The sequence below is a fragment of the Schistocerca serialis genome, chromosome 4 (genome assembly GCF_023864345.2).
Source record: "Schistocerca serialis cubense isolate TAMUIC-IGC-003099 chromosome 4, iqSchSeri2.2, whole genome shotgun sequence".
In the NCBI taxonomy this organism is placed as follows: Eukaryota; Metazoa; Arthropoda; class Insecta; order Orthoptera; family Acrididae; genus Schistocerca; species Schistocerca serialis.
The window spans coordinates 683,234,794-683,260,755 of record NC_064641.1 but is presented as its reverse complement, the minus strand read 5'-3'; the positions used below and the strand labels follow the sequence as shown (position 1 = coordinate 683,260,755).

Below are 25,962 nucleotides of genomic sequence, written 5' to 3'. Positions count from 1 at the left end.
TCTGAAGTTTCATAAACCTTTCACCTCGCTGGAAATTATAGTGTTGCTGTCAGTCTATCGTGTGGTGTTATAACATGTCTCAAGATTGGATCCTACTGTTTAATAGAAGATGTCACGAGTGACAGGTGATTCAAATACACTTAAGAGCCAAAGAAACTGTTACACCTGCCTAATATCGCGTAGCGCCCCGCGGACACGCAGAAGTGCGGCAACACGACGTGACATGGACTCGACTAATATCTGAAGCATACTTATATGGATATGGTGTCTGTTCTTTCGGACAGACGCCTTTGATGACCTGCAACCGTCTAGAACGAAATTAGAACGAATTTTTAATACCTTCAGCTGCTGACGGGCGTTGATATATATCAACGGGGACAGGTGAAAATGTGTGCCCCAACCGGGACTCGAACCCAGGATATCATGCTTACATGGCAGACGCTCTATCCATCTGAGCCACCGAGGGTACAGAGGATAGTGCGACTGCAGAGACTATCTCGCGCACGCTTCCCGCGAGATCTACATTCTCACCTTGTATGTCCACACACTACATTCGTAGTGTCCCATCCCAACACACTCATTACTCGTGGAAGACATTATTGCGGACATATCCATATCCGTATAAGTATATAATTCTGGATATACCGGCCATGACCTTCTTCTTCTGTGCGGATGCACACATATTCCCCGAACTCTTACGGGACTTGGTAAGAATGTCTTCCACGAGTAATGAGTGTGTTGGCGTGGGACACTAGGAATGTAGTGTGTGGACATACAAGGTGAGAATGTGGGTCTCGCGGGAGGCGTGCGCAAGGTAGTCCCTGCAGTCCACTATCCTATGTGCCCTCGGTGGCTCAGATGGATAGAGCGTCTGCCATATAAGCAGGAGATCCCGGGTTCGAGTCCCGGTCGGGGCACACATTTTCACCTGTCCCCGTTGATATATATCAACGACCGTCAGCAGTTTAAAAATTAATTCTAAAAGTCTGAAGTGGTGCTGGAGGGAATTGACTCCATGAAACCTGCAAGGCTTTCCATAAAGCGGTAAGAGTAAGAGGGGATGGAGATCTCTTCCGAACAGCATGTTGCAAGGCATCCCAAGTATGCTCAATGATGTCCATGTCTGGGGAGTTTGGTGGCCATTGGAAGTATTTAAACACAGAAGAGTGTTCCAAAAGCCACTCTGTAGCAATTCTGGACGTGTGGAGTGCCGCATTGTCCTGCTGGAATTGCCCAAGTACGTAGGAATGCACAACGGACATGAGTGGATTAAGGTGATCAGAAAGGGTGCTTAGGTACGTGTCACCTGTCAGAGTCGTGTCTAGATGTATGGGAGTCTCATATTACTGCAACTGCACACGCCCCACACCAGCACACGCCCCACACCTGCTGACATGCAGGGTCCTTGGATTCATGACGCTGTCGCCATACCCGTACACGTCCATCTGCTAGATGCAATTTGAAACGAGCAATTTGAAACGAGACTCGTCCGACCAGGCAACAAGTTTCCAGGCATCAACAGTCCAATGTCGGTGTTGACGGGACCAGGCGAGGCGTAAAGCTTTGTGTCGTGCAGTCTTCAAGGGTGCACGAGTGGGCCTTCTGCCCCGAAACCCATATCGATGATGCTTCGTTGAGTGGTTCGCACACTGACTTTTGTTAATGGCCTAGCGTTGAACTCTGCAGCAATTTGCGGAAGGGTTGCTCTTTTGTCACGTGGAACGATTCTCTTCAGTCTCCTGGATCCCGTTCTTGCAGGATCCTTTTCCGGCCGCAGGGATGTCGGAGATTTGATGTTTTACCGGATTCCTGATATTCACGGTACACTCGTGAAATGGTCGTACGGAAAAATCCCGTCTTCATCGTTACCTCGGAGACGCTGTGTCCCATGGCTCGTGCGCCGACTATAACACCACGTTCAAACTTAAATCTTGATAACCTGCCATTGGGCCGGCCGCGGTGGTCTCGCGGCTCTAGGCGCGCAGTCAGGAACCGTGCGACTGCTACGGTCGTAGGTTCGAATCCTGCCTCGGGCATGGATGTGTGTGATGTCCTTAGGTTAGTTAGGTTTAAGTAGTTCTAAGTTCTAGGGGACTGATGACCACAGCAGTTGAGTCCCATAGTGCTCAGAGCCATTTTTTGAACCTGCCATTGTAGCAGCAGTAACCGATCTAACAACTGCGCCCCTTGCTGTCTTAAATAGGCGTTGCCGAGCGCAGCGCCGTATTTGCCTGTTTATATATCCCTGTATTTGAATACGGATGCCTATACCAGTTTCTTTGGCGTTTCAGTGTGGATCGCTTCACTAAGCACGAAATAATTGGAGCAATCGTGTGAATATATTTTCAACTTACCGAATAACCTAATCTGAGACAAAGGTTTTCACCTCAATAATCTGTCTTTGTACCATACATCACTTTTATTATCTCGTATTTTTATTTTTAATTTCATCGAAGCTCCACGTATTCGAAGTAGAAACGAACACTTGTACAAATATTCCTTGACTGCGTGGACGTGCACACTGGATTCGCATTCGGGAGGACAACGGTTCAAACCCGCTTTCGTCCATCCTGATTTAGGTTTTCCGTGACTTCCCTAAACTGTTTCAGGCAATTGCTGGTGGTGATTCCTTTGAAAGACACAGTCTACTTCCTTCCCCACCCTTCCCTAGTCCGATGGAACCGATGACCTCGCTGTTTGGTCCCCTCCCATAAACCAATCAATCAAGTTTGTGGATGTGAAGTGACTTTGTGCCTGCTTGCACAAAATGATTGTAAATGCATGCTTGTCAAACATGTAGTGTTTCCGCTTTTACACTCGTCCTCGGAGATACTGTTCTGCAGCGTGGGAATATACTCACGCCCGCAGCCAGAATCTTCGCGCTCTTAGCTACGTGCGACGTGCGAGACTATTTACCAATGTGTTGCACTGCTGAATCGTGACAAACCTTCAATCGGCAGACCAGGAACAATTATCTGTACTGCTACATTTGTAAAATAGTCTCAATTAGGATCGCCGTACTAATTTAGATTCCCGAGATGGGGTTAAAATCGTTACCATTCTACACCTAAGCAAATGCCCGGTAGCAGCTTACCAGCTTTCAGAGTGATCCGAGATGCGACCACTGGACTGCTCAAGTCAATAAATCACCTCCAAAGTAATGTCTTGCAACATCCGCAGAAACCTCCATGTTTACAAAACTGAGTAACTGTTCAAAACCATGTCGTCGAAAGTCACAAGGAATTCTCAACACTTTATGTATAAACAGGGACAAATGTCATTTATTGGCTTTGATTAAACCTCACCAAGTCCATCTCTGCCGGCAGACATCATCTCCAGCAAGCCAATAGATTTTCTGTGATTACGAAGGCTTTCCCGGCATAATAATTGATAATACTCTTCTCGGGTGTGCAGCCGGATCATAACGTCATCTTGACACAATATTTCCGCGGTCCAACTGGCCGCCATCTTCAGGTGAGAGTGCTGGTACACGATCTCGCCGGTTCCGGACCGCGGAAATATTGTATCAAGATGACATTATGATCCGGCTTCCCACCCGAGAAGAATATTATTAATAGATTTACTGTTTGATACGAGACCTGTTTCTGTTGATCACGCTCCCACGCACTAAAACTACGAAATACATCTATAAAATCGGGAACAATTAATTAGAATAGCATCGGCTCATGGGAACGTGATTTATTTTAAGGTATTTTAGTACTGAACTTCGTTGATCACGAGTATCACTAGCTGCAGACTTGAAATGTACCATCTGGTCCTCAAGAGGATACATACACCTGTTCTTCAACATTAACATCGGGTATGTCCATCCTTCGACTTTACGACAGCTTCAACTCTGCTGGGGACACTTTCAACGAGGTGTCTGAAAGCCGTTGATGGAGTGGAAGCCTGTTCTTTCCTAACAGCTCATACAACAGAAGGTAGTGATTTGGACGCTGAGATCTCGGGCGAAGTTAGCGTTCTAACCCATTGCAAAGGTGATCCACTGAATTCATGCTGGGACTAGAGGTAGGCCAGTCAATTTCAGGACTGTTATGGGCCACTGAGCATTGTCTCCCAGATGCTGCTTTATGAGGTAATGCATTGTCATGTTGACAAAAATAATTATCGTCACCGAACTGCCCGCTACCCTTCGCAGAACAGTGTTCTGTAAAATGTGTTCATATCCTTCCGCGTTCAGCGTTTTCTTAAGCACAATAAGGTTCAAATGACTCTGAGCACTATGGGACTTCTGAGGTCATCGGTCCCCTAGAACTTAGAACTACTTAAACCTAACCAACCTAAGGGCATCACACACATCCATGCCTGAGGCAGGATTCGAACCTGCAACCGTAGCAGTCGCACGGTTCCAGACTGAAGCGCCTAGAGCCGCTCTGCCACCGCGGCCGGCCACAATAAGGGGATTACGCCGTAACCACGAGGAACATTCCCTTACCGCAACACTACCTCTTCCGGTATGTCACTGAGGCTGGTAACGTTCTTCAGGCATTCGCCAAACTCAAACCCTTCCATCCCAGTTTCACAGGACAAAGGGTGAATTATCACTCTGAATCACGCATTTCTAGTCGTCAATGGCGTCACTCTGCGCTACATAAAAAGTCACTTCCGTATGACTACAGAAATGCGTTGCTTTTGAGGAGCTAGTCGACTATTATCCCATTTCTTTTTATCTCCTTAGTCACAGTCATTATGCTAGCTGGACCCTTGATAGCACCTTGGAACTGATGAGTGGTTCCCTCCGCTGATCTCATGCGTTTTCCTACGCTTCGCAGTGCTCGACGGTCCCTGTCTCCCAGTACATTAGGTCTGCTTGACATGTTTAGCGTTGATTTCCACTTACAATCACCGACAGTTGACTTGGGCAGCTTTAGAAGGGTTGAAAGGTCGCTGATGGATTTATTACTCTCACTCAGGTAACATCCGATGGCTAGTCCACGTTCGAGGTAACTGAGGCCAATACAGTACTCTTGTGTGAAAGTAGGTCCGATTCTCATGACTCCTAATGTTCGACTCTGCATAGCATAGGGGTGTCCGGATACTTCTGATCACACAGTGTATACAACGCTTTTTAACATCATTTCGCCCCACAGGGCCCTCCACCAGCCTCCTGCACCCCAGAGGCCTGATGGCTGACCCCAGATTCGAAGATCTAAAATCAGCTCCAGAAAGTATTTAAATATTCAGACCTTCCAGAATAGCAAAATAGCGAGTCTGTGTAAAGCGCTGCACCTTCCCAGCACTTCTCGCATCTTGTATAATTCTGAAGCGACCCTACCAGAGTCGGACCAGATCATTTAGCGTACACTGAGAATTTGCCCTACAGCTCACTTTGGGTGGATTAGTGAAATCTTACCAGAAGAAAGGACAGATTAGGGGGACATACGTCACGGCGTCCATCAGTTGTAAACCCTGAGCTTGATGGTGCAATAAAGCGGAAAAATAGTAGGAGCTAAAATATGCTAAATAGATTATATAAGATGTTGAGTGTAATAGTTGCGTAGAGATAAAAAGATCAGCACAAGATAGGAGATAGTCATCACCGAACCAGACGAAATACTGATGACCTGAAATCCACCCTATCAGCCCCATCCAGCAGACTGAGCGAGACAACTAGCTTACGAAGGCTTGCGAAACTCCACCCGGTGCTATGGGGGCGCGCTGCAAACAGACAAAAAGGAAGGAAATAATTAACGTCCCGTTGACAAAAAATGATTCAAATGGCTCTGTGCACTATGAGGTCATCAGTCCCCTAGACTTAGAACTACTTAAACCTAACTAACCTAAGTACATCACACACATCCATGCCCGAAGCAGGATTCGAACCTGCGACCGTAGCGGTCGCTCAGTTCCAGACTGAAGCGCCTAGAACTGCTCGGTCACCCCGGCCGCTCCCGTTGACAATGACAATCTCGAATTAAGGAAGAATGGAGAAGGAAATCGGCCTTGCCCTTTCAGAGGAACCACCTTCGCATTTGTCTGGAGCCATTTAGGATGGTCGGACGGGGATTTGAACCGTGATCTTCCAGAATACGAGTCCAGTATGCTAATCACACCAGAACCTACCTCTATTGGATAACAATAGACCCTCCGTCAGATATAATCAAGGGATATGGTGTCTATCGCTTCACGGATGTTTGCCGAAAGGTTTGATATAAGAAACCAGTCTCTAGTGGCTCGTATCTCAATAATTTGTTCTTGATATTTTAGACGTGCACTGACTAGCGGATCTTTGTGGATGCATTTTGATACTAAGGTAATTCGAAGGGACTGCAATGAGTAATCCTAGGTATCAAGCAAGTGAGGTAACGTCATTACTTATTCCGTCTGAAATTGAAGAAATTGATGAAGAACGCATGTTCAACTTTCCACATTTGGGATGAGAATTTCTATCATTTCATGGTTTTAATTATATCTACTGTTGCTACTATCGGGGCTACGTAATGTCTTTTGTAGAGCAATAGCGACATACCCTTCATAGTTTGTGTCTGAGTTGACGTTGACCCACTCGTGGTCCAGGGAGTCTGAGCGCTGGGCCTTCTGATCCTCCGGGCTCATGAACGTGCCGAAGCAGCGCTCGTGCACGTTGGCACCACTGTCCAGCAGGAACTTCACCATGGCCGGGTCCTCGTTCACGATCGCTATGTGCAGCACACTTTCACCTGGCAACAAAATACTCAGTTACTGATGACGACGGTCTCACTAAGAATGGTTGAGAAGTAATCTCCTTTCAGTACACTGAATGGAGTATTATGACTCTGTTCTGAACAGAAGTTGGCTACTTTTAATTTAAACCAACAATTGGTACACAAAACGGGTTAGAACACTGTTGCAGAAACAACGAAACAAACTGGAAAGTTGCACGGGTCACACCAACATTCAAGAATGGTAGTAGGAGTAATCCACTAAATTACAGGCACATATCGTTAACGTCGATATGCAGCAGGATTTTAGAACATATATTGTGTTCGAACATTATGAATTACCTCGAAGAAAACTGCCTATTGACATACAGTCAACATGGGTTTAGAAAACATCGTTCCTGTGAAACACAACTAGCTGTTTATTCACATGAAGTGGTGAGTGCTATTGACAAGGGATTTCAGATCGATTCCGTAATTCTGGATTTCCGGAAGGCTTTTCACACTGTACCACACAAGCGGCTCGTGGTGAAATTACGTACTTATGGAATATCGTCTCAGTTATGTGACTAGATTGGTGATTTCCTGTCAGGGAGGTCACAGTTCGTAGTAACTGACGGAAAGTCGTCGAGTAAAACAGAAGTGATTTCTGTCGTTCCCCAAGGTAGTGTTATAGGCTCTTTGCTGTTCCTTTTCTACATAAACGATTTGGGAGACAATCTGAGCAGCCGTCTTCGGTTGTTTGCAGATGACGCTGTCGTTTATCGACCAATAAAGTCATCAAAAGGAAAAAAAAACTGCAAAACGATTTAGAAAAGATATCTGAATGGTGCGAAAAGAGGCAGTTGACCCTAAATAAAGAAAAGTGTGAGGTCATCCACATGAGTGCTAAAAGGAACTCGTTAAACTTCGGTTGCACCATAAATCAGTGTAATCTAGATTCGTAAATTCAACTAAATATCTAGGTATTACAATTACGAACAACTTAAATTGGTAGGAACACACAGAAAATGCTGTGGGGAAGGCTAACTAAAGACTGCGTTTTATTGGCAGGACACTTAGAAAATATAACAGACCTACTATGGAGACTGCCTACACTACGCTTGTCCGTCCTCTTTTAGAATACTGCTGCGCGGTGTGGCATCCTGTCCAGATAGGACTGACGGAGTACATCCAAAAAGTTCAAAGAAAGGCAGCACGTTTTTTATTATCGCGAAATATGGGAGAGAGTGTCACAGAAATGATACAGGATTTGGGCTGGAAATCATTAAAAGAAAGGCGTTTTTCGTTGCGACGGAATCTTCTCACGTAATTCAAATCACCAACTTTCTCCTCCGAATGCGAAAACATTTTGTTGACATGGACCTGCATAGGGAGGAACGAGCACCACGCTAAAATAAAGGACATCAGAGCTCTTACGGAAAGATATAGGTGTTCATTCTTTCCTCGCGCTGTACGAGACTGGAATAATAGAGGATTGTGAAGGTAGTTCGATAAACCCTCTGCCAGGCACTTAAATGTGATTTGCAGAGTATCCATGTAGGTGTAGTTGTAGATGTAGTATAACGCAAAATTTTTTACTCAGTTTGTATTTGGAAATGGAAGCACTAGTGGAATCTAATTTCAAACGTTCCCCCTCAGATGACAGTAGAAATTTTACACAACTTCTTCCACATTTGTTGTCAGTTAGGCACAGGTTCATATTGTCGTTATAAGCTCTCCGCACAAAATAAGAATCAACTCCTTAAAAAAGCACAGTGATCGCTTTGGAGCATAGTACATGGTGTAGAACTTCAAATAGTTCAAATGGCTCTGAGCACCATGGGGCTTAACGTATGAGGTCATCTGTCCCCTAGAACCTAAGGACATCACACACATCCATGCCCGAGGCAGGTTTCGAACCTGCGACCGTATTGGTCGCGCGGTTCCAGACTGTAGCGCCTAGAACCGCTCGGCCACCCTGGTCGGCGGTGTGGAACTGATACTATGTTGTCGCGTGAGCCTCGCAGTAAGATGGACCGACTTGGAGACATGACAGAGTGGCAGAGAGGAGGTGTCTTGTTCTGACGTGTTGACGACGACACCGTGAACGAAGTCGCCAAGTTTAAATGGAACCACCTGTCAAAAGCCCGAAGAACCATCTTTTGCAGCGCCGGGATTGGAGCCGGGCGAGTCCAGTGCCTTGGCCAGCTTCGCTAGGTTTCTTGCTTGGGGATCCGTGGTGCGATCAGCCCGATCTAGGAGGCTCCACAGACTCTCGACTGGGTTTAAATCTGGGGTGTTTGGTGGCGAAGGGAGTACGATAAACTCATTCTGATCCTCTTCGAACCACGCAAGTACGTTGCGAGCTTTGTGCTATGCTGGTAGCTGCCATCGTGCCGAGAAAAAAATCAAACTGCATTTGAGGGTGTACTGGTGCCCAAGGATAGACGCATACTCGTATTGATCCACTGTCCCTTTCAGAATGATGAGATCACCCAATGAATGCCAGTAAAACATTCCCCAGACTATAACGCTCCACCCAGGTTGCAGTTTGTTTGCTTTTAGACCCCAACGGCCATCTAGCCGATGGAGCATAAAGCGTGGTTCATCTGAAAAGGCCTTCAGCTGCCACTCAGGGACGTCCAGCTGTGGTACTGGCGGTACAAATTCCAGCTTTTGTTGCCAATGAACAGCATTCAGCTTGGGTGCATGAACCAGACGCCTGCTACGGAGGTCCATCAGCAGCAGTGCTCGCTGAACAGTCGTTGAGGAGACACTGATGGTGGCTCGTTGGTTCATGCGGCCGGTCTATTCGCCTTTGCACATCTCGTAAGTGCCGTTCACTCCTGTCACCTATTGGCCATGATGTATCACAGTTACCTCGGCACCAGTTTGCAATACATGATGTACTTTAACCATGGCGGCACGCGAATAGTTAACAAACTTTTCGAAAATATCTCCACCCTTGGCCTTGGCCCGAAAGCCAGTGACCATTCCCTTTTCGACGACAGATAAATCGCTCCGTTTCCGCATTACGACAACGACCGCACTGTTTTCCGTGTCCTCCCGACACTTTACCGATGATGGTGCCACTAAAGCGGAGTTACTAAATACAGTTTTCCGCAATTCCTTCACGAAAGAAGACGAAGTAAATATTCCAGAATTCGAAACCGGAACAGCTGTTAGCATGAGTGACATAAAAGAAGATATCTTAGGTGTCGCGAAACGACTCAAATCCCTTAAGAAACGCAAGCCTTCCGGTCCAGATCGTATACCAATCAGGTTCCTCTCAGAGTATGCAGACACAATAGCACCTTTCTTAGCAATCATATACAACTGCTGACTTGACGAAAGGTCTGTTCGTAAAGACTGGAAAGTAGCACTCGTCACACCAATATTCAAGAAAGGAAATGGGAGTAACCCATAGAATTATACACCCACTGATCTCAATTTGCAGTAGGATTTTGGAGCATATACTGTACTCGAACATTATGAATGGGTGTTAAATCTTATGGGTCTTAATTGCTAAGGTCATCAGTCCCCAAGCTTACACACTACTTAACCTAAATTATCCTAAGGATGAACACACACACCCATGGGCGAGGGAGGACTCGAACATTATGAATCACCTTGAAGAAAATGACTTATTGATACATAACCAACACGGATTCAGAAAATATCGTTATTGTGCAACACAGCTAATTCTTTATTCCCATGAAGTAATGAGTGCTGTCGACAAGGGATGTCAGATCGATTTCCAGAAGGCTATTGATACCGTTCCTCACAAGCGACTATTAATCAAATTGCGTGCATATGGAGTATCGTCTCAGTTGTGTGACTGGATTTGTGATTTCCTCTCAGAGAGGTCACAGTTCGTAGTGATAGACGGTAAATCATCGAGTAGAACGGAAGTGATATCTGGCGTTCCGCAAGGTAGTGTCATAGGCCCTCTGCTGTTCCTGATTTATATAAATGATCTAGGTGATAATCTGAGCAGGCCCTCAGATTTTTTGCAGATGACGCTGTAATTTACCGTCTAGTAAAATCATCAGAGGATAAATTCCAATTACAAAATGATCTAGAGAGAATTTCTGTATGGTGCGAAACGTGGCAATTAGCGCTAAACAAAGAAAAGTGCGAGGTCATCCACATGGGTACTAAAACAAATCCGATAAATTTTGGGTATACGATAGATATCACAAATCTAAGGGCTGTCAATTCGACAAAATACATAGGAATTACTATTACGAGCAACTTAAATTGGAAAGATCACATAGATAATATTGTGGGGAAGGCGAAACAAAGACTGCACTTTATTGGCAGAACACTTAGAAGATGCGACAAACCCACTAAAGAAACAGCCTACGTTACGCTTGTCCGTCCTCTGATGGAATATTGCTGCGCGGTGTGGGATCCTTACCAGGTAGGATTGACGGAGGACATCGAAAAACTGCAAAGAAGGGCATCTCGTTTCGTGTTATCGCGCAGTAGGGGTGAGAGTGTCACTGATATGATATGGGAGTTGGGGTGGCAGTCACTGAAACAAAGGCGGTTTTATTTGCTGCGAGATCTATTTACGAAATTTCAATCACCAACTTTCTCTTCTGAATGCGAAAATATTTTGTTGACACCAACCTACGTAGGGGGAAATGATCATCATAATAAAATAAGAGAACTCAAAGCTCGAACGGAAGGATTAGGTGTTCCTTTTTTCCAGCGCCATTTGAGAATGGAATGGTAGACAGGAAGTATGAAAATGGTTCGATGAACCCTCTGTCAGGCAATTAAGTGAGAATTGCAGAGTAACCGTGTAGATGTAGATGTTTATATACCATTCACTGCTAGGGCTGCTACCTACCGTCTGTGAATGGTTATTCCACATTGACATCGAACATAGGCGGTGGCTACAATGGTGAGACTGGACCTTGTTAGATCCTAACTGGCGAGGACAGAAGACCAGTTAACATTTTGTCAGTTGCAATCGGTTTCCCATCGAACGCGAAACCCTACTGTCAATGAATGCAGGCCAGTTTCAGTCAGTTACGAACGAACCTAGCAAAGTGCACTGCCTGTCATATTGGTATCGAAAAAGGATGTTTCTATGTGATTTATGCAAATATTTGTTAGCAGGCTAACTACGCAACGGCCCATTGCAAGGCTATCTTCCTGTTCATAACATTTGTTACTAAATCTGAAGTAGTTATGTGATAGCATAAAGGTTCAACAAGCTCATAAATTTCGGGTAGGCTGATCTTTTTATACTTAAGCAAGTTATTTTTAATTACTGAAATTGTTTCTTTTACTAGTATATTTGTACACAAGAAACAATCTTGCTACTTAAAAAGAATTTGCTTGAATATAAAAAGATCAGTCGCTCTGAAATTTATGAGTTTGTGGAACTTCTAACTATCACTAACTACTTTAGCTTTAATAACAAATTTTATGAACAGGAAGATGGTCTTTCAATGTGCAGTTGTCTTGCTAGCCTGCTAGCCAATACATACAAAAATTATTTAGAAACATGTTGTTTCAATGGCAATCCGACAATAAAGATAAAAGTCATATATCACAATCGCTATGTGGATGACACACTTATCTGAATATGAAACTGATAACGGTATAAATTTATTGCATCTAAAAATTAGTAAATAAAGTAATAAATATAAATTTGAAATATACGGAAAACACACTAAAGTGTATGTTCCAATCAAGAGCTTTCCCCGAGCAACACAAAACGACATATTGTAGACCAATAGTCAACAGAATGGAAAAAATCCCTTTGGACACTGAAGATAAACTACAAGAACTAAAAACAATCATATTGTTACAGCTCTGAAACCATCACTAGACTTCACAGTATGATTAAAAACAAATACAGTAACAGATTTAGCTTTAAGTCCAAATCAAACAGCACTTTAGCAAAATACCTCCTAAAAACTCTATGAAAAATTTCTGCATACCATTCATTGATAAAGTGTCATATCAGATTGCAAACTTATTCCATGTCAAAAATATCATAATCAGTTTTTCCACAAACAATAAAATGAAATCCAAAATTGTTCACAACTTAAACTTTAAAAAAATGTGGTACACCACAGGTCTGGCATTTATATACCAAATTGTTCTGTGTACCCTAAATTGTACACTGGCCAAACGGGAAGGAGTTTCAATGAACAGTACCGTGAACACATTGGTGTTTTAAGCTTCAACAACCTAAATAAATAAACTTTTGCTACTCACTTGGGCTAACGTGATAACAAAGAGATAAACATCGAAGAAACTTATGTATATTACATTTTTTCGAAAAAGAAATAGAGATGAACTTCTTATGGGAACTGGAAGTATACAACACATTCACAGTAAACCTAACTGCACCTTGAATGATCAGATAGAATTAAAATGTCAAAGATACCTACAAAATGTCATACAATTCCTATAATTTGAAATAGTAGAAATAATAATGAACTGGCAGGGAGAAAATTCTTCATTGTCCATTACCAGCATATTTCAAACGTAAATAATTAAATGTGTAAGAGTTTAAAATTTTCTCTACAATGAAGAAGTATCTTTGCAGTAACTCCAGACGTACATATATCATGTTGTTTCGCAAAACCAGCAGCGAATGTAAACAAATGTATCCGCCATATTGTAATTGATTTAGATCATTAATCGGCAATGATTGTTAAAGAAAATCAAAGTGTTGTCTTACAGTACGTAAAGGAGAGCTTTTCGTGAAGTAATTACAATGTAAAGCGCATATGTAAGTGTAAAACTATGTAATCACAAAAGCTTTCTTATATTTTAGAAATCAAATGTTAACTTCACAAAGAAGTTAACGCTATCATCTGACGATGGGCTCAGGCCCGAAACTAGTAACGGTACAATAAAATCATTAAAAAAACTTGTGGCAAGTTGCAGTATTTTCTGCACTGTGATTCTGAATTACTATTGATTTCAAAGGGATGTTCTATAATGCGCTTTGAGGATACTGTATTTAATTAGAGAAAGAAACTATATCTTTGAATGTAACTGTTAAATGAATACTACACCAACAAAATTTTATTCATAGGAATTCCAATGGTAATGTGAAGGCTCGAGTGCTGCTGAGTCACACATCACAATTTGACAAAACTTTTTTATAAATGCAAACATAGACGTAAAGAATTTCAGGTTCAGAAACTCCAGGATTGCTGGGTACCATCGCAACAGAATAGAGACGAAGTGTCCTGTTCTTGATTCCTTTCATTTCTATATTTTTCTGTTAATACCACTGTAGATGTTTAATATTATATAGTCAATGTCGTACTGAAAGAAAAACAGAATGTATAGAATGCTAGTGATCTGTCCCAGTTTATAATGGGTAGCACTTAGCATCTATGGTCGGATGAGTTGTTTACCGTAGCGGCGATGAATTATATACACAAACCTTCCTCATGGATCTGTCAATTTGATTCCTCATTTGTCAGTTTACAACTCTTCTTTTGGCTGCGATAATTTGGACAAAAAATCCACTGAATAATTTCTAGGGAGTCATGTTTAAAAAAAAAAAAAAAGTTGTGTGTGAAATCTTATGGGACTTAACTGCTAAGGTCATCAGTCCCTGAGCTTACACACTACTTAACCTAAATTATCCTAAGGACAAACACACACACCCATGCACGAGGGAGGACCCGAACCTTCGCCGGGACCAGCCGCACAGTCCATGACTGCAGCGCCTTAGACTGCTTTTTTTAAATATAAAAACATTTATAGAAAAAGAAACAATGTCACACATTCCATATACATACTAAGTTCATGTACTAACCATGGACACGTGTTATACATGAAGTTATTTAAACAAAAAAAGTTTGTTCATTTCAGTTATGCTGATGTTAAAGAAAGACAACAGAAGATTGTGTTACTCCCTGAATTACCAGAAGGAATTAAGTTAAACATCAAGAAAAGTTTTTTTAAAGACATTCAAATTTCAACATGAAGAAATAAAATCTGCGCTTTGAATTACATGAGCTCCAATCTTTACAGAAGCATAAATAGTTCTTTATGATGGATATTAGCAAGTTGGTGGGACAATTTTAAATATAAAACAATTTAATAATCATATTAGACAATTTCTGAAATACTTGAGAATGGCGGAAAGGAGATATATAATGAAGTTGATTAGCCTTCCAATTACACTTTCTGGACATAAATTGAATGTTAAGTATCTGAAGTGATCAGACCTATATAATAAGTCTTTCACTGCCAATCTGACTTACACATCACAGTGCAAAAATGAACAGGGCAATGTGCTAGCCATTAAATATCACATTATCAGATAGAATCTTATGGTTTTAACCAGTCGATAAGGACCTTTCCATAAAAACTGTCTATTTCTAGACCGCTCGGCTAATCCCGCGCGGCAGTCATGTTTTCGCTCCGCCCAAACATTTGATCAAGAAGTAGGTGGTATTATCGTGATGTCTGTTGGGGCTGGCTGACTTTTTGTGCAGTATGCTTGTTACTGGCTCTGAGAAACACCTGGTGAAATTATTACGATTGGAAAATGATAGACATTGGGACTTATATGGAGTCTTAACAACTGTTGTTCATCCCATACACTATTGGTGAGGGAAACAGAAAAAGGGGGTTATAATAGTGATACAGGATTAATTTTCAGCACACTCCTTAAAGTGGCTATAGTTACGTACGAGAGCCATCGCGTTTCGAGCGAGCTAAACGCCAAGAGCAGAGCGCGCGCGACGTACCGTAGTATTGGTCGCCCATGTAGATGTCGTTGACGAGCTTGGGGTAGAAGCGCAGGAGGCGCTTGGCCAGCTCGGCGTGGGTGGAGGTGGCGTTGAGCAGACAGAGGTGCAGCACCGTCTCGCCCACCGCGCCGCGCTCCTTCAGGTCCCAGCACACCTCGCGGCACTTGCTGGGGTCTACACCACGGCACAACAACATCGTGTTCAGTAGTTACGTCTGCTTCATCAGACACTGTGTCAGTCAAAATAAGTAAAAGGAAGACTACAAACACACGGTGTGTCAAAAAGAATCATCTGATTAAAAAAAAATCATAACTATTATGTTATTTGAGATATGTGCGTGAACAACAAACGTGCTGTTGGAAAGAGCAAGCTGTCGAGTTTTACGTGGTTCACACTAGGTAGCAGCAGCGTGCGCCTATTTCAGTTCTAGTAAAAATGATGTCGGGACAACAGAAAGCGTTTCTTGTTCTACGTTTTGCGCAGTGCAGGTCAGTAATAACTGTTCAGCGTGACTTTCGTACTAGGTATGGCGTGGATCCTCCTACAGCACAGAGCATTAGATGATGGCATGAACAGTTCCGAGAAACGGGTTGTTTGTTTAGAGGCAAATCGCCGGTCCGTACCCGAGTGCCTGACGCAGATGTCGAACGCATCCGCCATAGTTTCGCAAGGAGCAAGGAGTCGCCAGAAATTCGTTCGCCGTGCAGCTCAGCTCAACATGCCTCCTCCCCCCTCCCCCCTCCCCCCCCGCCCCCCGATGTACGTCTCGCGTGTGTTGCGTCGATTTTTACACTTGAAACCATACAAAATTCAGCTACTGTAAGCTCTTCGTGAAACGTGTGGAATTCTGTAATTTCGTTCTTGGAAAGATGTAGTGACGAAGCATCATTCCATTTAAATGTAAAGGTGAACCGTCATAATGTCAGAATATGAGGTACGGAAATAATCACATCAAGTTGTACAATATGAGAGGCAGTCTCCAATAGTTAATGTGTTTTGTGCAGTTTCACAGGAGAAGGTGTATGGTCCATTTTTCTTTGCCTAGGACACTGTTACAGGAAGCACATATCTCGATAAGCTTGAGAACAATCTTTTGCCACAGTTGGAGACTGATTCGAACGACTTCATTTACCAACTGGATGGGACACCGCCACACTGGCATCTGGAAGTGCGGGAATTTTTAAATCAAAGAGTTATTGAACGATGGATCGGTCGCACTGGACCAAATGATTTCGCCTTACATTACTGGCCTCCAAGGTCACCGGACCTGACTGTGCGATTATTTCTTGGGGGGGGGGGGGGGGGTTATCAAAGACTCTGTTTAGGCGCCTCCGTTACCAACAACAATGAATGAACTGAGATATAGCATAACAGCAGTGTTGTGGAAACTCTAACTCAAGACATGCTCGCTGTAGTGTTGGACCAATTTGAATACTGTTGACATATGCCGTGCATCCCAACTGGGGCGTATTGAACACCTATGAAAAGGTATGACAACTTTTTTGAGTTTCCCGTTCATCAAGAAACAAAATTCATTGCATACGTTTGTTAGTGTCAGAAATATAGACGTGCCGAATCGGATGAGTCTTTTTGATACACCCTATATTGTAAAAGTAGATAGCATATTACAGTGGAAGGCCGTCAACTACTGCAAGGGACTCCTGTACAGAATAAACGGACTGTAGTATTAGGTAGCATTTAACTTTGTAACAGTTCTCGAGCTTGCAACCAACAACAGTTCGTTATCAATGAAAGCATATTGCGTGCCATAGCAGGCAGATGACGTCGTTAGAAAGTGTTGATTGGTGCCTGTGACAATAAAGCGTGAGTGTCGTTTGCACACGGCACCACAGTTTGGTGGGCGTCTTTATTTACCTGACGTGGCACTGGTGGAGCAATCCTAAACTCTGATTTACACCTTCGTTACATATTTTTTGGTAAATAAAATGTTAAACAGGAATTTGTATAAGCATAAATGATCTCTTATCGTAAGAATGTAGTAATGAAAATGAAAATAATATGATGGTAACATTTAAAAATAAAGTTATCAATCACTTAATATATTGTCAATTATTACAAAAGACTGGAATGATATATACTGTCAAAGAGTAGAATTGTGCCGCAGGAATACGATGGAAGTGGGAAACGGTAGGTGGCTGTGTGTGCATAAATACTTACCAAGTATAAAAATATTAATTAATAACATAGTTCAACAAAACAGTGCACACGAGCATAATAAACACATCAGGAAATATTACTTGTACTCGAACAAATACACATCAGCTTAATATGTAACATAAAACGGCAACTCTCAAAATTCCTGGTTCTAAAGTTAAATAAACTGTAAGATAAGAGAAGAGCATAAAGTAAATCAGCAAGCCTACAACTAACTAACTATACAGGCTGGAAATAACAATAATGGAATGGCGTAGTTGACCATAAGTTTAGGATACAATTCACAAACAAGACTTAAATAAGAACTGAGACAAGAAACACCTAAAGCTAATGTTCTAATCAGACTAAGGCAGCACAAAACAAACAACTTAAAAAACACAGAAAAAGGCCTACACTATGCTGGAATATAGACAAGTTATGCAGCTCCATTAAAATCAAACATTAGGCGAAATGATTACATATAAGAAGACCACCCATTTAAACACAACGTATAAGTGCACACCTCTAGGGTGTAATTGACACAAATTTTCAAAAGCTAAAATACACAGGGTGACGCAAAAGAATGTAAAATTTTGGAACCTGTTGTAACGCTGCGGGGTAGGTGGCGGCGAATGACATAGAATTCTGCTGTCACTGTCTTGCTATTTAGTAAGCAGTAAACCTGGAGTAATGGAACGTTGTGCGGCGGTGCAGCCACTGCGGTAAAAGCCTTTTACAAGAATGGGAAGGTGGAGGTCGCGCGTCGACAGTTTCGGTGTCAAAATTTTTTTTTTGAAATTTGTGGTAAGGTCTTACGGGACCAAACTGCTAAGGTCATCGGTCCCTAAGCTTACACATTATTTAATCTAACTTAAAATAACTTACGCTAAGGACGACACACACACCCATGCCCGAGGGAGGACTCGAACCTCCGACGGGAGGAACTGCTTGGACCGTGACGAGATGCCTGTGACCACACGGTTATCCCGCCCGTCTTTGGTGTCATTTCAACATCGGACAGGACGCTCGTGATCCCTCAGCGCATGCGATTTGCACTTGTGTCGGCAATTTTGAAACAACTGGCCCTGCACTGAAAAAGCAATCTGCAGGGAGACCCCGAACCAATCGTACGGCAGACAATATCGAGGCTGTGTGAACTGCTTTCGTAAGAAGACCACAGCGCTCTCTTCGACGTCACGCAGAGTCCTTAACCTAGCGATATGCTAATGCATAGACAATATGCTGAGCGCACATTAGCAAAAGTGCACGATGACGACAATTTCATTAACAATCTGTAGATATCGAACGAAGTTCACTTCTACCTCAGCGGCTTTGTCAGCTACACGAGTGTCCATTGCACAGCAACAAGATTACTGTATGGTGTACCATGTCATCGAGTGGCGTTAGAGGACCTTGCTTTATTGAGGATGATGAGTGCGCAACCACTGCAACGTCTGTTCGGTATGTTGCCATGGTGGAAAATTCTGTTGCGCGTGAACTGCCCCGTTTTAAATGTTCAAATGTGTTTGAAATCTTATGGGACTTAACTGCTAAGGTCATCAGTCCCTAAGCTTACACACTACCTTAACCTAAATTATCCTAATGACAAACACACACACCCATGCCCGAGGGAGGACTCGAACCTCCGCCGGGACCAGCCGCACAGTCCATGACTGCAGCGCATTAGACCGCTCGGCTAATCGCGCGCGGCTGCCCCATTTTACTGCCAACAGTTGGTTTCAACATGACGCAGCAAAAACGGCTCATACGATGGGGACTGTGCGACGATTGTTTGGTAATCATGACTTTGCACGGCCCCCATTATCGCATTACCTGACAGCGTGTGATTTTTTTCTTGCGGAGCCACCTTACGAGCGCGGTTTATCGTACTCGACCTGCTACCACCGAAGAACTCAAAGCAAGAATACGAGCAGAAGTCTTCAAGATTACCACTGAAATGTTAGGTCGAGTCATGCAAAACGCTTCTATCAGGCTGTAGGAAGGTATGCGCCGAGGGTCACCTCATCCATCGGATGTGATATTCAAGATATGAAAATGCTTGTGACATTCAATGATGACATAACCTGTACTATAAATACAGATAAATATATGCAAAATAACTGCTCTTATCCATCAATCTCTATTCCTGTATTTCAGGCAAACCACTTAGGCCTTCCAGCAGTAGTACCGTTATGACAATAGACAGGGAAACGCTTAACCCTCTAATTGCTAGCACAGAATGATCGTGAATCAGAACCAGGATGCAAAGGACTGCACAACAGACACTTTCATCAAGCACCGCCAAGACGCCAGATACAATCCGCCGCCTCAGACCAGAAACCTGTGTCCGCTAGTTGACAACATCTGTTAGCTGCTAGTTCAGACCTGGACTCCACGTGGCAGCCGCACTGCTGCCCACGCCAACTTGTTTGTAGCTGTCCCGTACCGCTCACACCCATCACTGTTGTTCCCTTGTTGTCCAGTCTCGGTAGCTGTCCACAGATTGACTCTCGTCTCTTGCCAACGTGTCCACAGTGTGCGGCGGCGCTGCCGACAGATCGCCGCACTCCAAACGACCTCTCCGCTTCCAGCGACAAGCAATGGCTGGACTCGCTCTTTGTAGAGGGCGGGAGTGAAGGTTCTTTTTTCTCACGGCACAGAGTCCAAGCCTTGCCGGGAGCCAGTGGAGTATTGGCGGGCTAAGCAGTTAGATTTCAAAACTTTGAACATAGCTGCTAAGGTTCAGTGACCGTGTCAGAATTATATGGTAACAAATAAGCCCTCGGTCACAAATATTAAGTCAAAATTGACCTGGTTTTGACGCTACTATGAGCGTCGTCTTCAGAATTAGACTAACTGTACTAAAACATTAGGTATATAGTACATTAATAAAATTAAAGTTTGTACTGACGCGAAAAGATGCAGTACTTACAAGTCACATAATTCTGAAGACGACGCTCATAGTAGCGTCGAAACCAGGTCAATTTTGACTTGATATTTGTGAGAGGGCTTATTTGTTACAATATAGTTAGATTTCATATTTGGTTGACAGTTTCTAGTAACGTATTTCGTGCTGCGAGTCTGCAATGCAGACCGATTACATGCTATAGTGTATGAAAACCATATTTATTACGTATGTGAATTATTTTGCGTACCGATTTGTAGATCACCTATGAACGTGACAGCACGACTTTGTAATGTCAGTGGTTTTGTTTCTAATCAACGCTAAATTCGTAAACAAAATAACTGGAATCCCTTTTGAAACCTCGAAAGTGTCACTTAATAGTCTGCCTGCGTCTAAACATCTGTGTCATATATACTGAGGCAACAAAAGTTGTGGGACAGCGATATGCACACGAACAGATGACGGTAGTATCGCGTACCGGTGTAAAAGAGCAGTGCATTGGCGGTGCTTTGTACTCAGGTGATTTATATGAAAACGTTTCCGGCGTGGTTACGGACACACGATGGGAAATCGTTCGGGAATTCAATATTACGAGATCCCCGTGCCAAGAGCGTGCCGAAAATATCACATTTTAGGTTTTACCTCTCACCATGGACAACGTAGTGGCCGACGGCCTTCGTCTACATCTACATGTCCATCCATATTCCGCAAGCCACCTGACGGTGTGTGGCGGAGGGTACCTTGAGTACCTTTATCGGTTCTCCCTTCTGTTCCAGTCTCGTATTGTTCGTGGAAAAAAAGATTGTCGCTATGCCTCTGAGTGGGCTCTAATCTCTCTGATTTTATCCTCATGGTCTCTTCGCGAGATATACGTAGGAGGGAGCAATGTTCTGCTTGACTCCTAGGTGAAGGTATGTTTTCGAAACTTCAACAAAAGCCCGTACCGAGCTACTGAGCGTCTCTCTTGCAGAGTCTTCTACTAGAATTTATCATCTCTGTAACGCTCTCGCTCTCCGTTGGATTTTCTCTATTTCATCTATCAACCCTATCTGGTACGGATCCCACACCGGTGAGCAGTGTTCAAGCAGTGGGCGAACAAGTGTACTGTAACCTACTTCCTTTGTTTTCGGACTGCATTTCCTTAGGACTTTTCCAATGAATCTCAGTCTGGCGTCTGCTTTACAGACGATTAATTTTATATGATCATTCCATTTTAAATCACTCCTTCGCTTAACGACCGAGAGCAGCGACGTTTGCGTACAGTTGTCAGTGATAACAGAAAAGCAACACTGTCTGAAACAACTCCGGAAATCAATGTGGAACTTATGACGAGCGTATCCGTTAAGACAAAGCGGCGAAATTTGGCCTTAAAAGGCTATCGCATCATGCGACCGAGGCCAGTGCCTCTGCTGACAGAACATTTCCTGGGCTCGTGACCATATCGGTTGAACCCTAGACGTCTGGAAAACCGTGGCCTGGCCAGATGAGTCCCAATTTCAGTTGGTAAGAGATGATGGTGGTAGTGTGCATACTGGTGGTGGCTCCTTAATAGTGTGAGCTATGTTTACAATGAATGGACTGGATCTTTTGGTCCAGCTGAGCCGGTTATTGACTGGAAATGGTTGTTTGGCTACTCGGCAACCATTTGCAGCCATTCATGGGTTTCATGTCCCCAAACAGCGATGGAGTTTTATGGACGTTAATGTGCCATGTCAGCGGCCTAGAGTTGTTCGCCATGGTTTGAAGAACATTCTGGACGGTTCGAGCAAATGTTTTGGCCACCCACATCGCCTGACACGAATGTCATCGGACATTTATGGTACATAATATACTGGTCAATTCGTGCACAAAATTCTGCAGTGGCAATACTTTCGTTGTTATGAACGGCTTTAGGGACTTCACGGGTCAATAACTTGTTGAATCAATGCTACGTCAAGTTGCTGCACTACATCGGACAAAAGAATGTCCGACATGATATTAGGATGTATCCCACAACATTCGTCACCTCATTGCATAGTAACAATACATTTTTGCCAATAGTATAGGAAACTGCCCAAAAACGGACCCTCATTTTATTCTTGGTTTAAAGAAGAATAGAAATTAGTGAAATTATATTTCAAAAGTATATTACATTTACTTTAAAATTTTATGCATAGTTTATATTTTACTCTAAGAAAATGTAATGAATAGGTAACAAGAAAAAAAATTATTTTCTGAAACGTTATACTTAGGAAGACTGAAAAATAGTTGCTATTGTTCGATCTCTTGTAAAAAAAAAAAAATCAAAATTATAGTGGACAAGATTAGAAAAAGTTATTAAATCAGAGAAAACATAATCTAGTTTCAAAGTAGATACGACAAAAGGCTACAAAAGGCTTCATAAATTCTTTATGTTTCCTCTGCTGGAACCAAGATTCATGGTGTAGGATGTACTGTAGGATTAATTTCTAACAGTTTAGTTTTGTGGCGTTAAGGAAGAGGCCAACCCACTTTTCCCAGCAATTTCGTATTTGAAAGGGTCCTCATTGTTCTATCTGCCAGTTGTACAGCCATTCTTCACTAGTCTTTACGAGTAAATTCAAAGAAAGAAGCTTCCATAGACATTTATAAGCCAGGTCTTCTTCAAGATCTTTACCAAAAATTGTAGGTCTGCCTCTTTTTGTTTTCTGCTGCACCTTCAGATGTACTGTACATCACGTTAGAGAACATCGTAAGTGTTGTTTCTAGAACATTAAATTATCTATTGGAGTTCTTTCAACCCATTTTTCTTTCCTGAACTGCATCAATAGCTTCAGTCGTTTTAGATGGACTCTACTTTCTTTGGCTAATCTTCTCCATTATCCCCTTGTAATCTGCAAGAGAATAACTAATACAGAGAGACTTTAAATATAAAAAGTAAGGGGTTTTATTTAAGTAACCGATGGGAGTCCAGTTAACTCGACTACATTTCGTTAACAGAATAAATTTTTGAACAAATATCTGAATGAAACGGTGAAATAAAGATCATATATATTATTTCTTAAGTCAACCCCCTCATGACCCATGGACCTTGCCTTTGGTGGGGAGGATTGCGAGCCTCAACGATACAGATAGCCGTACCGTAGGTGCAACCACAACGGAGGGGTATCTGTTGAGAGGCCAGTCAAACGTGTGGTTCCTGAAGAGGGGCAGCAGCTTTTTCAGTAGTGGCAGGGGCAACAGTCTGGATGATTGACTGATCTGGCCTTGTAACACTAAATAAAACAGCCTTGCTGTTGTGGTACTGCGAACAGCTGATGGCAAGGGGAAACTACAGCCGTAATTTTTCTCGAGGGCATGCAGCTTTGCTGTATGGTTAAATGATGATGGCGTCCTCTTGGGTAAAATATTCCGGAGGTAAAATAGTCCCCCATTCGGATCTCCGGGCGGGGACTACTCAGGAGGACGTTGCTATCAGGAGAAAGAAAACTGGCGTTCTACAGGTCGGAGCGTGGAGTGTCAAATCCCTTAATCGGGCAGGTAGGTTAGAAATTAAATTTTCTGACCTAACGGAAATGGATAGGTTAAAGTTAGATGTAGTGGAAATTAGTGAAGTTCGGTGGCAGGAGGAACAAGACTTTTGGTCAGGTGAATACAGGGTTATAAATACAAAATCAAATAGGGGTAATGCCGGAGTAGGTTTAATAATGAATAAAAAATAGGAGTGAGGGTAATCTACTACAAACAGCATAGTGAACGCATTATTGTGGCCAAGATAGATACGAAGCCCACGCCTACTAAAGTAGTACAAGTTTATATGCCATCTAGCTCCGCAGATGACGAAGAGATTGATGAAATGTATGATGAGATAAAAAATATTATTCATATAGTGAAGGGAGACGAAAATTTAATAGTAATGGGTGACTGGAATTCGATAGCACGAAAAGGAAGAGACGGAAACGTAGTAGGTGAATACGGAATGGGGATAAGGAATGAAAGAGGAAGCCGTCTGGTAGAATTTTGCACAGAGCATAACTTAATCATAGCTAACACTTGGTTCAAGAATCATAAAAGAAGGTTGTATACATGGAAGAAGCCTGGAGATACTGACAGGTTTCAGATAGATTATATAATGGTTAGACAGAGATTTAGGAACCAGGTTTTAAATTGTAAGACATTTCCAGGGGCAGATGCGGACTCTAACCACAATTTATTGGTTATGAACTGTAGATTAAAACTAAAGAAACTGGAAAAAGGTGGGAATTTAAGGAGATGGGACCTGGATAAACTGACAGAACCAGAGGCTGTAGAGAGTTTCAGGGAGAGCATTAGGGAACGATTGACAGGAATGAGGGAAAGAAATACCGTAGAAGAAGAATGGGTGGCTTTGAGAGATGAAATAGTGAAGGCAGCAGAGGATCAAGTAGTTAAAAGGACGAGGGCTAATAGAAATCCGTGGCTAACAGAAGAGATACTGAATTTAATTGATGAAAGGAGAAAATACAAAAATGCAGTAAATGAAGCAGGCAAAAAGGAATACAAACGTCTCAAAAATGAGATCGACAGGAAGTGCAAAATGGCTAAGCAAGGATGGTTAGAGGACAAATGTAAAGATGTAGAGGTGTATATCACTAGGGATAAGATAGATACTGCCTACAGGAAAATTAAAGAGACCTTTGGAGAAAAGAGAACCACTTGTATGAATATCAAGAGCTCAGATGGAAACCCAGTTCTAAGCAAAGAAGGGAAAGCAGATAGGTGGAAGGAGTATATAAAGGGTCTATACAAGGGCGATGTTCTTGAGGACAATATTATGGAAACGGAAGATGAAATGGGAGATATGGTACTGCGTGAAGAGTTTGAAAGGGCACCGAAAGACCTAAGTCGAAACAAGGCCCCGGGAGTAGACAACATTCCATTGGAACTACTGATAGCCTTGGGAGAGCCAGCCCTGACAAACTCTACCATCTCGTGAACAAGATGTATGAGACAGACGAAATGCCCTCAAACTTCAAGAAGAATATAATAATTCCAATCCCAAAGAAAGCAGGTGTTGACAGATGTGAAAATTACCGAACTATCAGTTTAATAAGCCACGGCTGCAAAACACTAACACGAATTCTTTACAGACGAATGGAAAAACTGGTAGAAGCCGACCTCGGGGAAGATCAGTTTGGATTCCGTAGGAATGTTGGCAATACGACCCTAAGACGTATCTTAGAAAATAGATTAAGGAAAGGCAAACCTACGTTTCTAGCATTTGTAGACTTAGAGAAAGCTTTTGACAACGTTGATTGGAATGCTCTCTTTCCAATTCTGAAGGTGGCAGGGGTAAAATACAGGGAGCGAAAGGCTATTTGCAATTTGAACAGAAACCAAATGACAGTTATAAGAGTCGAGGGGCATGAAGGGGAAGCAGTGGTTGGGAAGATAGTGAGTCAGGGTTGCAGCCTCTCCCCGATGTTATTCAATTTGTATATTGAGCAAGCAGTAAAGGAAACAATAGAAAAATCCAGAGTAGGAATTAAAATTCATGGAGAAGACGTTCAAACGTGTG

General features: G+C 42.8%; 1 protein-coding gene and 1 non-coding gene across 2 annotated transcripts in view; one reads left to right on the top strand and one right to left on the bottom strand.

Moving 5' to 3' along the window:
* Nucleotides 1-25,962, bottom strand: part of LOC126474692 (transient receptor potential cation channel subfamily V member 5) — a 169,240-nt gene that overhangs the window by 83,188 nt on the left and 60,090 nt on the right. The window contains exons 6-7 of the mRNA XM_050102170.1: nt 15,386-15,562; nt 6,491-6,680 (exon numbers count right to left, since the gene is read on the bottom strand). Coding sequence (XP_049958127.1) covers nt 6,491-6,680; nt 15,386-15,562 — 367 coding nt within the window. The remainder of the gene's footprint in view (nt 1-6,490; nt 6,681-15,385; nt 15,563-25,962) is intronic.
* Trnai-uau (transfer RNA isoleucine (anticodon UAU)) lies at nt 843-917 on the top strand. Its single transcript has one exon. It is a non-coding gene; the product is annotated as a tRNA-Ile (tRNA).